Source organism: Phialemonium atrogriseum (genome assembly GCF_030411735.1).
Source record: "Phialemonium atrogriseum strain 8032-3 unplaced genomic scaffold QBC33scaffold_42, whole genome shotgun sequence".
Taxonomy (NCBI): Eukaryota; Fungi; Ascomycota; class Sordariomycetes; order Cephalothecales; family Cephalothecaceae; genus Phialemonium; species Phialemonium atrogriseum.
In genome coordinates, this window is record NW_026848179.1 from 34062 (window position 1) to 46754 (window position 12693).

Genomic DNA, 12693 nt, shown 5'->3' on the forward strand with positions numbered 1-12693 from the left:
TCTGTCAGTCCCGTAGTTAAGGAATGCTAAAGAAACTGCGTCTAATCAGTGGGTGCACTAACAATAACAAACCCCCAAGTTCGATCTCAATCAGCACAAGCCTCATCCTTTACATCTCAGAACACCATCTACATACATCGAATTCCACCCAAACCCGAGTTCATCAACATGGCCACCCCCCTGACACTACACATAACCGGGCAAGACATCCACCTCACAGCCACGCCCCTAGAACAATCATCCTTCGCCCCCTTCGGCGACGTCATCGAGAACCCCAGACCAGACCTCCACCCCTCATCAGCCTTCACCTCCCCATCCCCCCTCCCCTTCAACGCCATCCCCGCCAACCAAGGCACAGCAATAAAATACCAGCACGTAACCCACCTCACAAACCTCTACCCCTCCGCCCCAAGCGGCCACCCGGGCGTCCCCTCGTCAAGCCTCTTCTCGTGCGCCGCCGCCGCCACCCCGGCCCCAAGTCGCGGGTCGTCGTCGTCGCTGGTCCTGTTGCCGATCCGCATCCTCGAGCGCCACCCTTTCACCTCGCAGACCTTTATCCCGCTTGGCGCCGGGCACAGACACAGCAGACACAGGTATCTGGTGGTCGTGGCGCCGAGCCTACCTCCCGGCGGCCCGGATGACGGGGTATTGTTATTGCCCGTGCCGGGAAGGGGGAGGGGACTGCCGGATGTGCGGGGCCTGAGGGCGTTTGTCGGGTCGGCGGGGCAGGCGGTTACGTACGGGGCGGGGACGTGGCATGCACCGATGGTGGCGCTTGCGGGGGGGCCGGGACGGGAGGGGGACGGGGGCGGGGTGGTGGATTTCGTGGTTGTGCAGTTTGCGAATGGGGTCGGGGTGGAGGATTGTCAGGAGGTTGTCCTGGCGGGGTCGGACTCGGGTGGTGAAGGAGCGGCGAAGGTTTGGGTTAGGATCCCCGAGAGGGGGGACGTTGCTGCCAGGTTGTGAGGGGATTTTCATGGTCGTTTTCCTGGATTGCGTGGCGGGTTGATTGATGGGTGCTGATGTTGTTGGAAGCCCCGATTATTGCTGCGCATCTACTCAACTTTTAACAAGCAATCGCTCGTCTGTTTAAGGCAGAGACACTCTTGAGTTACGCAGTAAAGACGGAATTAGGTTAAGATCTCCTCAACTACCTCAGCCCCCAATGATGGGCTGTCTGTCTGTTCCGAGAATAAACTATCCCTGGGAATTATGGCCAAACGCCTCTTGTTTGTTCGCCCCTGAAAAACAAGCCCCCTCTGCAGATTCTGTTCCGCAGACCGTGGCCGTGTCCATGTCCATATCGGGAAGTGGTCACATGTCATGTACGGGATATATGACTCCCTGATAAACCCCCTGGGTTCTCATAGACCTTGCTCGAACCAGTAGACTGTGGCCACCTTTGTGTGTAGCCAATCCATTAGTCCATCCTCTATGATCCGAACTCCCCTCCAAAAAAGTAACAAATGAAATAACAAAGAAGGGCGATAAAGACCGCGATGTCTCCGTCCCCATAATCCATATCCCGGCTCGATATCACCGCCGTTTTCCCTCCTCTAGAAGCCCCAATAATGCTTGGGCCTAGTCGTAGAGATCTTCCTCGGTAAGGCCGCCATTGTCAACCACGTCCCAGAGGAAGGGAGACACATACGGTTGCGGAGCCTGGGCCGCCACATCCTCGGGGGGTGGCCCGTTATTATTCTTGTCATCATCGCCGGCGCCGCCGGCGGTGGCAGCATCGTAGCCTTGGAAGATGTAGGGCGCCGGCATGAAGGAGCCGGTAATTTGCGCGGCAGATCGGCGCATCCTCTCGGACCGGATCGCGAGCCTCACGCGGTGGTAGTCCCAACTGAGGGGCAGGTCGTCATCGTCGCGGACCATGCCGTTGTCGATCATCAGGCCGGCCATCCGCTGCCACAGGTCCGGCGACGAGACGGGGTCCTCGTCGGGCCCGAGCTTGGGCTCGAAGGGCTGGCCGCCCGCGGGAGCCAGGGGCACGGGCGTGCGCTGGGCTTGCTGCACCTTCTCTTGAGCCGCGGCGGGTGCCGGGGTGGTGGACGGGCCCGGGTCGCCGGCGCCGCCGTTGGCCTCGTTGGCGGCCGCCTCTGCGTCGTCTTGTTGTTGGAGCCACCAGGGCTTGGGGCTGTTGCTGAAGTGTCGAGCGATGGCGTTGTCCGGGTTTTGGTGGGTCCTGGCGTAGTCCCGCAGGACGCGCTCCTCGATCGTGTTCTCGGCCATGAAGTGGTAGACGTGGACGACCTTGTCCTGTCCCGGGCGGACGCAGCGCCCGATTGCCTGCCTCATGTTCTGGTTGCGCTTGTACACGTCGGGTTCGAGGAATGGCGCGGCGAAGATGACATGGTTGGCAATGGTGAGGTTGATGCCGGCGCAGGACACCTCGGTGGGATCCAGGATGAGGGCTTTGCTGCAACCGGTCTTGAACAGCTCAGCACGTTCGGACATTTCCAGGTCGGTAAGTCCTTTCTCCCCAATCAGGGTGATATAGGTTATGCCCTCTTCGCCGAAGCAGCGTTCAATCTCCGCGGCCAGCCAGACGAAGGGCACGAAGAGGAGGACATGGTCGTCGGCCGGAACGCTCTTGACTTTGTCGATGATGGCCGCCAGCTTCGCGCCCCTCTCCGCCTTGACGGGCAGACCCGCTCCGGGGTTTCTGGATTCCTGTGTCTTCGGAGTCCGGCTCCAATCGCAGGAGTCGACGTGCTCCTTGGGGACGCCGGAGATCAGATCGGCCCATCGGAGGATGGGAGAGTTTCTGCAGTAGGCAGTGCAGGATTCCACGGTGCAGGTCGATCTCTCGCAATTTTGATCCATCTTCGCCTTGCACTTGTCGCACATGATGTGCCCACAGGCGACGACGACGAAAGTGCCGGGGTCCTGACCGAGGCAGCTATCGCAGTGCAGCCGGGCGCCTGGACCGCTCTGCGCAAGCCTGGAGATGGATTCGAAAAACTCGACTCGCCGGCATGTCTGGACATAGTCCTCTATGCTGCGAATGAAGCGCTGGTAGGTCATGTTGATCTCGTCGAGGGTGGCCTCGGGGGCTGAGGAGCGAACCTTCCTGATTTTGTTCAGCATGGGGAATTCCTGGGACATGCTGGTTCCACGCCCGTCGATGTGGTCGTTGCCGTCGGTCACGCCCTTGGTGTAGCGGTCGATCTTCTCGAGGAGCGCCTTGCCGGTGTCGGACTCTGTGAACTTCAGATTGTGGTTCCTGCAGATGTCCCGGAGATCAGGTTTGCTGGTCTTGCCTCCCGTATCGATGAGCCGGGAAAGGCTAGCCTCGTTCGCATCGATCTTGCTTTTCTGGCACGCCATGATGAAGTTGGCCAGGGTGCGGTTGTCGAGTTTCTCAATGATGGGCCGGCCAACTCGCTCGTACATCATGCTCCGGTGAGCAGTGTTCTGACGCAGATGCCAATTCGCATAGCCACCGTCACTGAATAGCGACTTGATGATATTTTCATGCATGGAAAGCCAATGCGAGACGGACGATTCCTTGATGGGAGGACGCTCCAGTGACGAGTAGCTGAGGAGCACGAGGTCCGACGCAAGGTGAACGAGTTCGTTACGGTCCATCGTAGCAACTTGGGATTCGGTGACGTCGTACCAGTCCAGCCAGAAAGTGTGAGCCATGTCCCTTCTCCAGACTCTTGGTTCAAAGTTTGATGCGTCCGAAGGTGGAAGGTAGAGAGCGCGGGGGGTGATGGGTTGAGAGCCGGCGCGGATTACCGTGGCTGGAGCTAGCCTAGACATGAGGCGAGTGAATGGGAGCTGTCCACCGTACATGGAAAGGTTGCGATTTTCTCCCCTAAAATCCCTGACGAAGCCTCGGATGACCCCCTCGGCCACATTACGGACCGCCTGAAACTTGGAATCGTTCTGGATCTTAGCACCGACTGAGCGTGCGCGGTCGAGCAGCCACACCAACTTGTCAAAGCAGAACTTGGTATCGTTCTCGAATTTGATGACCGTCGTCGCAAGGGCGCGGCCCATGTCCTCGTACCACTCCCCGTTGCCGAGGACTCCGTTGGCAACCGCGGCCAGGGCGAGGTTCGCAGCAACCTCTCCGGAATTTGTGGCGGCGACATTGACACGATTCAGAAGCTTTCGAATCTCCATGGGCACTTGGAGGAGATTGCCGTTGGCATCCGAGATCTCGAGATGAGCCACGTTGTAATAAACGGCTGTCCGCGGACGCAGCCGGACGGGCACGACCCCCTCGTCGACGAGGATGTTCGAGTGTAGCAGTGGGTTCGATCGATAGACATGCCGGACGAATTCGATGCCGTGCCTGTGCCGCTCCATGATGAAGTCCATGGATTTGATGCGGGTCGAAAACGATCTGAATTCCTCGCTCGGCGACATGGGGTGTAGTCTCGGTCCTTCCGTGACGGCAGGAAGGCCCGGCCTGACGCAGGGTTCCGATCGAGCCACATGGATGCCCAGTGCCATGCCAACGTCGGTAATATTCGAGAGGTTCTGCGAGGGAGGCGTGCCGGAGAGAAGCCATTTGGCGTAGGCAAGGGAGCCGGAGAGGAAGGATAGGGTGGGCGTGCTTTGGTACGAGTACTCGTCCACAATTATCCTCGCGAAGCTGAAATTCTCCAGGAACAAGGTCGGATGCCAGAGTGCGACATGACCTTCCTGGTTCGCGGGCCGCCTCGGAACGGCCTGGGTTGCCTTCCCCTTGGCAGTCGTCTTGCCCCCCTTGGAGCCCTTCCGGGTGGAAGGAGCAACATATTCATCAGCCACTTTCTGACCGGCCGCCTGCCTCTCCTCGACCAACTTTAGCAGCCCTTCGTTGGTAGATTTTACGTCGGACCCGTTCTTCAGGTAGTGGGTCACTGCCCAGCGGATCATTTTCGTGCCAGCTCGGTACCTGTCTTGAGCCTCTCGGTCCGATACATTGGACTTCGAATCAGGAGTTGACTTGCCCAAACGATCTATGTTCTCGATATACGCGGCCGACCGGAAGAGCCCCTCCGACACAACGATGACGTCGGCGTCTCGCAGGGCTATCAGTGGCACATTCTCAAGGGCCTTGACGTCGAGGATCTTGATGATCTTAGCCTTGCTCCCGAATTTCTTGAATTCGCTGATCCACTGGTCGGAAATGTGGCCTGGGACGATGATGAGTGTCGCTTTCAGGTGGAAGAACGACTCCGAATGGTCGCAGGGAGCGCTCCAGAGAGCTGCGGCCTTCTTTCTCTCGTCGATGGATGATCCGTCGCAGTCGAAGCCCCTTCTCAGCTCAAGCAGGGCGATCACGACAACCGTCTTCCCATACCCGATATCATGCGCAGCGACGCCTCCTCGAGAGCACAGAAGGGACCCGTCGTTCTCGAACACGGCACGCCCGACGATTCGTGTGTTCAGGCCGAGGGGCACGACCTCTTCCAGTTCCGTCTCAGAATATACTGCCGGGCAGACTTCTCGACCAATCATCCATCGGACCGCTCCGGCTTGGTCTTCCCTCAAAGAATGGCCGGCGGCTCGGAAGCAGGGCAGATCCAGGGGTACGTTGGCTATATGATGGCGGAAATAGTCTTCTCGGAGGCCGTAGAGGTTGGTGGTATCGTGGATGGCTTTGTGGAAAGGGACAAGCGAATCGAGAGTCTCCTCAGGATGGTATTGCCAGTCGACCTCGCAGAACACCCTCGAATGTCGCATCACAAGACCGCTGAAGAATCTGGACCTGGTACCGTAGGCCAGGTGGGCCATGGCGCGCGAGGCGAGGGTTCTGGAGTTGAGAGTGAAGCTGATATCTAGAGTGCCGTTGCTGTGATCCTGGAACGAGTGACCGGCGAATTTCACCATGGCGGCAAATGGCGGCGGAAGCATCCTCAATCGCTGCTCGAACAGCTCGACGTCGTCGGGGTCCTCCCAAGGGTGAGCTGCCCCAGCCCCCGAATCAGGAGGTTGCCAGTGGATCCTGGGCGGCGCAATGCAGCACTCGGCACAAAAGACAACTTCAGCACCACGACCTCTGGTGCCAAGTTCAGCCAATCGAATGGCGCCGGCCTTGAAGATGCTCGGGCAAGCAAAGGCGATATCCCGCAAGAAGTTGTCCAGCCGTGAAGGCGGGACGGCGTAGAAGTTCAGGGGCCCAGATCGCCCATTCGTCCACCGAGAGACCGTGGCCAGCGGGAGCGGGAGCTCCGTGACGTCCAGATGGACGTTGAAGAGAGTCGCCGGCTTGCTGGGAGCCCTGCAGCATGGGCCATTGCCCCCCGTGAAAACACCAACAGAGCTGACAGCCAACGGCTCGCGCACCATCGACTTCGGCACCGCCGAGTCGAACGGCTTGCACGTCGCCCAGTACCCGTCGACGTGGGCCCTGACGACGACCCCTTGCGCAGGGGGCATGGACAGCTCGCCTGTCCGCAGCGAGACCTCGCGGTACTCGCCGGCCTCGAGCTGCCGGTTGGTGTCGGAAAACACAAAAGTGTCCTCTTTGGGCGGCCCCGTGGGCGCCACGTCCTTGAACAGGAACTGCTCCGAGGAGCCATCCTGTCTCACGAAGAGCGAGTCTTCGGGGGTCCCGCAACGCGGCTTGGGACAGTACACCCCTCCAACTCGCTCCTCAATGGACTTGAGGACGTGGGGGGGGAAGGCGTTCCGCGTCGCCGCCCCCCCTTCCGCCAGCCGAACCCTCAGGGCCTGCTGCGCCGGCTCTGCCTCCACCACGAGGTCGTGGTCGCACCGTCTCCGGACCCAGACCGACCAGGCCGCTTCTCTTGGGTCCAAGGTCTGCTCGCTGCTCCCGGGCTGACGAGACCCAGGAGCGAACTTGCCCCTTGCGACCGGCTGAGAGTCCTCGCGGGAGGACTTCACGTCCTGGTCCAGTCGGGCCGGGAAGAGATACCAATCGGCACCTGTGTTCGTGAGAACCAGGCGAGCGACACAATCTGTCGACTTGTAGTCGACCGTCACACACTCCGTGACCTTGACCTGCTGGAGGTAGAACAGGTTGGTGCGACCAACGAGTCTGGCCACACCCGCCACATAGTGTGGCTCGCATCCCTCGCGGGCGAGCACCCCAGCGACATCGCCGCCCTCGGCACGGACCCTGAACACCCCGGGAAGACAGCTTCTGAGCTGCAGCTGCAGCTCGGCCTGGCTCATGCGGCGAAGCACGGCCAGCTCTGCGAAGCGGTGTCGGGGATTGCCTCTGCAGCCCTTGCAGGCAGTTGCTCCGCAGTCCTGGCAGCGGAGCCACTGCCGCTGGCCCGAGGCGATCCCTTCCACCCCTGGACAGAAGCACAAGCGCATCGACCGCGAGACAAGCGTCATCACCTCGTCGATGTTGGCCCCCCGGAAGCTTCCCAGGTCCCAAGAGCCCATGTCTTCCAGGAAAGACGACTCTGGTCCCTGGTCTTCCTCCATGGGGTCCCCGATGCTTGTCCCCGTCGGCGGCGAGGCGCCTTCCGCTGTCTCCCGGAGGACGTCGTAGGCGGCAGCAAGGGCTGCCAGGATGACGGCCCCGACGACGGGCACTGTCATGGCGTTGCCCGCGAGGTCCAAGAGCTGGGCCTGGGTCTCGGTCGACAGCACCAGGTCGTCGAGGGGCAGCCCTTGCAGGCCGAGGGCTTCGATGCCCGTGATGGGCCGCACCTGGTCAGTCAGGATCGGCTGGCCGGTTGGCGTGATGCAGCCGATGGTGCCGAACTTGGACTCGAAATTCGAGGTGATGATGGTGGAACGGTCGACGTTCTGGCTGACATCGAGTACCCATGTCTTGTATCGCAGGTCACATTGCACCTGGAGGCCCTTCAGGATGACAATGTCGATGAAGTCGAGGACCCGGGGCATCTGCTTCTTGAAGTATTGGATCCATGATCGAGATGGCGGAGTCACTTCCTTCAGTTTGCCGTGCGCGAATACAGACATCGAGAAGGGGTGGGCTGCCGCCGAAAGCCCTTCAGCCTGGCGGGTAGCCTCGTGGCGTAGCTGGCTGAAACCCCAGTCGATTTCTTTCTGGTTGGCATTTCGCTGTTCCATGTCCGCTCGGGCCTGGACGAGCCGAGGGTCGTCGGCTGCGAGCAGGAAGTCGGTCACCGGACTTGAGACGTTTCGCTCCAATTTCTTCACGAGCTTCATGCAGTGCTCGATCACGGCTTGTGCCCTCTCGGCTCCGAAAACTTGCACGTCGACCGCGACGAGATAGCCACGCTGCCGGGTCTGAGGGACATAGTACCTTCTCGAGTTCACCTTGGCATGGGCTGCGACATAGCCGGCTCTCGGGAACCAGAAGTTGGTCTTGGCGGTCCACGGCGCCGAGTCGATGTTCTCGAGAATCACAATCTTCGGTCTTGTCCGGATGATGTAGCTCATGGCAGCTAGGAACGTCCTCATTGATTCTCCCGTCTTGAGGCCCTCGAGGTTCTCGAGAGTCTCTATTAATCTCTCCACGAACTCGGCATCGAGTCGAGGTGGGCTTTTTTCCTTTCCACTGACGATGTCTGGGGGATACTTTTCGAACACGGGAAGATACGTCTTGCCATCCTTGGAGTTATTCAGGCTCGAGTAATCAACGCAGGAGCAGCCGGCAATAAAGAGGTCGAGCTTGTCCGAAGGAATGTCCTCGAAGTAGCCACCGGCAACCATACTGTGGGAGAGACACGTCAGTGGGCTTGCTTCTGAGGAGAACATGTGTTTGGATTGGACTTACGCCTGGGTCGCTCCTCTGGCACCCAGCTCCAGAACATTGCGGAAAATGAGCGGCGGGTCGACATTGCGTCGAATAAAGGCTTGCTTGAATGCCTCAAGCTCGCAGGCGAACTTATGACTGAAATGGATGAAATCCTGTCCGAGATTCCGCGCGGCTTCCTGCACGAGGTTCAGTGCGAAAATCGGGGAATCTGTCCCCGAGCAGACCGTCGCGACATTTATCGACAATGGCTCTCTCCCAAGCACGTTCTGGTGAGCATCGAGGTTCCGTAATAGGTCCTCGAATATCTCAAGGCCCTCGTGGAGGGGGGGAAGCCCAGAGTCTATGCCAGGGGCCATCGCGGTCTTGGTGCTGATATCAGTCAGAAGAAAAATTCAAAATCCACCGACGCGGAGGATGAAGTGTAGAGGATGTTACCTTTGAGTAGATGAAGTATGAAGGTCAAGGCTGATGAGGAAGACGGAACTTCAGGTGAGGGGAGGAGAGAGTGGAGAGGCTAGAAGAAGGCAAAATCGCGGGCTTCGATACTGCGAAGACCCTCGACGGAGATGGAAGATGGATATTTGCCAGGAAAGGGACCCGGAAAGACCGAGTTTTTTCTAGGCAGTGCTTGAGTGCAATGGAAGCAGGAAGATGTGATTTTAGGCCTCGAAAGAGCACCTCAATGGGGTTGCATGAGGTTGAAAGTGATGGCTATTGGGGAACTTGGAGGTAAAGAGCGTATTTGTGGGAGGGAGAGTTTGCAGATTTTGGGAGGAGAGAGAGTATTTTTTACCAGAAGACAGGCTTTTCTGTTGTGATTAGTCGTGGAAGGATCCATTGTGTGAAGGCGACAAGACGAGGCTGGGATGCGGCTGGAGTAGGGCAAGCAAGTTCATGCCCTAAGTATCGCCATCCAGGGGTCCAGAAGAGAGATCAGGGCTGATGCCGAGAATAATGCTGAGTCGTTGAGTCGCTAAGTCGAGGATGAGAGTCTGGGATGAGAGTCTGGGTCGAGAGTCGGAGCTGAGAATAGGGGGCAGTGGCACAGGGCGGGACCACGGCGAGAGCACAGGACAAGACTCGGAGCTACTTAGGGATAAGGAAGGGTCAGGAGTGTAAGGTGCTTCCATTGCAGTAGAGGGCGTTCATGCCCAAATTATAACCATCAAATAACATCCAGGCAGACAAAATGTTAGAGTGTTGCAATGCTCCCAAGATGTCATGATATCACATGTGACCAGCTCCTGTTCCACTAGGTGAAGGTAGGCCCAAGCCTGGGAACCCAGGGTGTAGAAGCCCCTGTCCCTGCTGGCAAAGAGGAAGGGCTGTTTCTACAGAACTTCTGTTAAGACTCATGATTCTTCAATAGTTAACCAAGTCCCTATTTTAAAATGCTTGGGAGAATGTAGTTGGTGGCTTTGGCTGTGACTGGGAAGCTCTATGAAGCTAACATGGAATTAAAGTCCCTTGCAGACTTTGGAGTCCATCTCATGTGCCATGAGGCTTGTAAGGCAGACTTTGTCTGGTACACGGGTCCTGACATGTCACCATCAGTGCTAAGGCTCCATCAACAAAGAACAGGTAGAAGTGGAAGTCACGGTTGAATGTATACTCTGGTTGTGGTCCCCATCTTCCATGTACAAAGGCAAGTTGGTACCTAGACCTAGGTAGATAGCTCAGCCAAGTGATACCACCAGCCCTGAGATTCCGACTCCACTGGGAACCAGGTCTCAGTACGGTGACGGAGAAGGGCTGGCTACAATCAAGAAAAGGCAGTTTAGCAGATTAGGGAATCTCCAAGAGAAGAAGGAGCGACAGAACTGGTTATAATCTGGCTCTTAACCCCAGGAACAATGTCGCTGCTGAACGGGAGCATGGAGGTAGCAATCAGAGGAGAAAGAATGTGGGAGAGATACAAGGTTAGTTCTCCAAGTTGTTTGCAAAGACGGAGAAGAGAAACATGGGCGAATGGGCTAGGAGTCTATAGGAACCTGGAGATGGGCATATGGCTCCTGGCTGCGTTTCATCGTTCAACATTTCCTGTTGATGTTCATTTCGAAGCGACCATTGAGGTTAGTTGGGGACGTCTGTCGTCGCATATGCAGGGGTTCGCGTGGGAGTGGCGCTGTGGCGCAAAAGTGGCTGAGCCCAGCAGCGGGGACACGCTGGAAGCTGGAAGGAATCGGGATAAGTAGGCTCAAGTTCCATCAAGGTCAAGCTGGAAATCTTCTTGGAAAGACTGATTCAGAAGTGCAGTGCTTCTACCACCTAGAATGAGTCCTGCGTTGGAACCTGCCGGCGCCAAAAATGACTTCGTGGATCTGTCTGGGGTTACAACCGGGCCTGGAGAAAACCCCTATGACGCCTTGATCGTGGCTTGTAGCAATGATCCAGTGAGTTAGATCAAGATGCCCGGGCTAAAGTAGCTGAATGGGATCGGCGACTTGACCGAGCCAGACTGACGGATGCTGCTGCAGGCTGAGATCCAGTCATTGTACTCTACCCATCGGCGGAAGAGAAACTCCCAGCAGAAAGCCAAATTTCTGTCGCCCGACTTTAGCGAGTTGGTGATTGATCCGGTCCTCCTCAGGCTCGAAAAGCCCGATATAGAACCCGGCTTTCAAGATCCTCGAAACTGCCTGGTGTTCTGGGCGAGACCCCCTGACCACATAGTAAAGTTGGCCACCCATCTCCAAGCTCTCCTGAAAAAAGCTGCTCCCAGTAGGTTCCTCCTCTGAATTCGTGATCCCGGTCCTGTCTTTATCTCGGGGCAATATTGGGTGGCCACTGCTAGCTATGCCGTCCTTCCTTGTGGTTTACAGTGGGAATCCAACGTGCCAAATAGGCTGACTCCGTGACTCGCAGACCTCTGGCTGATGCCGCCACACCGAATGCATATGACAACCCTGGAGCTCACCCACTCACGGACGCCGGACGAAATCGCCGCCTTGGTGGCAGCAATGCGGCCTACCATCCCGGCGCTGACGAGTTATACATTTGGGCACCGCTCTCGGCTTGTCAAACCGATGCTGTCGTACGATCTGTCTGCCATCGCCGTCTCATTCCTGCCAGCGGCCGGGGAGAAAGTGCTGTCTCCACCGCCTGTACCGCCTCACCCAGATGGAATAATGCATCCGGGCATGGATGGGACTAGTACTGACGAGACCGACGTCTACACATACCACCATCTTCGCCGGGACGTGTTCGATCTCGCACGCAGTACGGGGGTTGAGATCGGGTCGAGATATGTCGTTCCTAGCGCTCATATAACTCTGGCCCGGTACCTCGAACAAGCTGACCACGCCACCCCCGAGATGCGGGAGGGTTGGATAAAGACCATCGAGGAGATCAACAAGTGGCTGGAAGATGAGGCCTGGGAGATAGAGGACGGTGAGTTTATTGGAGAATGGATTGTTGGGCAGGAGAGGGGCCTAGATGCTCGGAACGGCACGCTTTGGTACGGTGGTGGCCGGTCTATTATGGCAGGAGAAGGATTCTGATCCTCCAAGCGTAGATATAGATAGACTTTAGATGGCGTATTGAGTTGATCACACATGTGACCATACCTTATCTCATGGCCAACGAGACTTAGATCGGGCAGAGTCGGGCAGAATCAGGCAGAAGATAGTCAGGTCGACTCGTCCGAAGCATCACTCGAGGTTCCGCGTCTTCCTGGGCATCGTGTTCGCCACTCCTAGGTTTTCCCAAGCCAAAGGGATGGAAATCTCAGCTCTCACATGCGATCAGCAAGTCAAGCTCGAACAACAGCCCATCGCACAGGTAGGTAGGCGCCTAGCTTTAGTATCCGTATAATCCCGCAATGACGACGGGCCAAAAAGGGATTCTACACTAACTACGCAATCCGTACGGATCCGTACAGCGTAGGTAGTGTAAAGAAAATAATGATGGAGCAAATAAAAGCTAGCACCCCATGGCGGGACTCGACCCCGCAACCTTTTGATTGATGAATTATTGCTGATTGGGATATCGGGGGGCTAGCTCCATATTCAGAGCTCCAC

General features: G+C 57.5%; 3 protein-coding genes across 3 annotated transcripts; 2 read left to right on the forward strand and 1 right to left on the reverse strand.

Moving 5' to 3' along the window:
* The first annotated feature begins 10 nt into the window (after positions 1-10).
* QBC33DRAFT_601650 (ureidoglycolate hydrolase) lies at positions 11-1453 on the forward strand. The gene has a single exon (XM_060432119.1). It carries the CDS (start codon positions 169-171, stop codon positions 964-966), a length of 798 nt encoding a protein of 265 aa, XP_060278568.1. The 5' UTR covers positions 11-168; the 3' UTR covers positions 967-1453.
* QBC33DRAFT_601652 (uncharacterized protein) lies at positions 1454-9030 on the reverse strand (the record flags this gene model as incomplete). Its single annotated transcript, XM_060432120.1, has 2 exons — positions 1454-8629; positions 8693-9030. 2 exons carry the CDS (start codon positions 9028-9030, stop codon positions 1582-1584), a joined length of 7386 nt encoding a protein of 2461 aa, XP_060278569.1. The 3' UTR covers positions 1454-1581.
* A 1856-nt stretch (positions 9031-10886) lies between these two features.
* QBC33DRAFT_551984 (RNA ligase/cyclic nucleotide phosphodiesterase) lies at positions 10887-12334 on the forward strand. Its single transcript, XM_060429255.1, has 3 exons — positions 10887-11067; positions 11152-11395; positions 11540-12334. Exons 1-3 carry the CDS (start codon positions 10948-10950, stop codon positions 12172-12174), a joined length of 999 nt encoding a protein of 332 aa, XP_060278570.1. The 5' UTR covers positions 10887-10947; the 3' UTR covers positions 12175-12334.
* Positions 12335-12693: the final 359 nt, after the last annotated feature.

Excerpts from the sequence above, each read along its gene's own strand:
- QBC33DRAFT_601650 (XM_060432119.1), top strand. The coding sequence starts at position 169 with ATGGCCACCCCCCTGACACTACACATAACCGGGCAAGACATCCACCTC.
- QBC33DRAFT_551984 (XM_060429255.1), top strand. The coding sequence starts at position 10,948 with ATGAGTCCTGCGTTGGAACCTGCCGGCGCCAAAAATGACTTCGTGGAT. Across the intron at positions 11,068-11,151 it reads TGGCTTGTAGCAATGATCCA|GCTGAGATCCAGTCATTGTA; the intron begins GTGAGTTAGATC and ends ATGCTGCTGCAG. Across the intron at positions 11,396-11,539 it reads CCTGAAAAAAGCTGCTCCCA|ACCTCTGGCTGATGCCGCCA; the intron begins GTAGGTTCCTCC and ends CGTGACTCGCAG.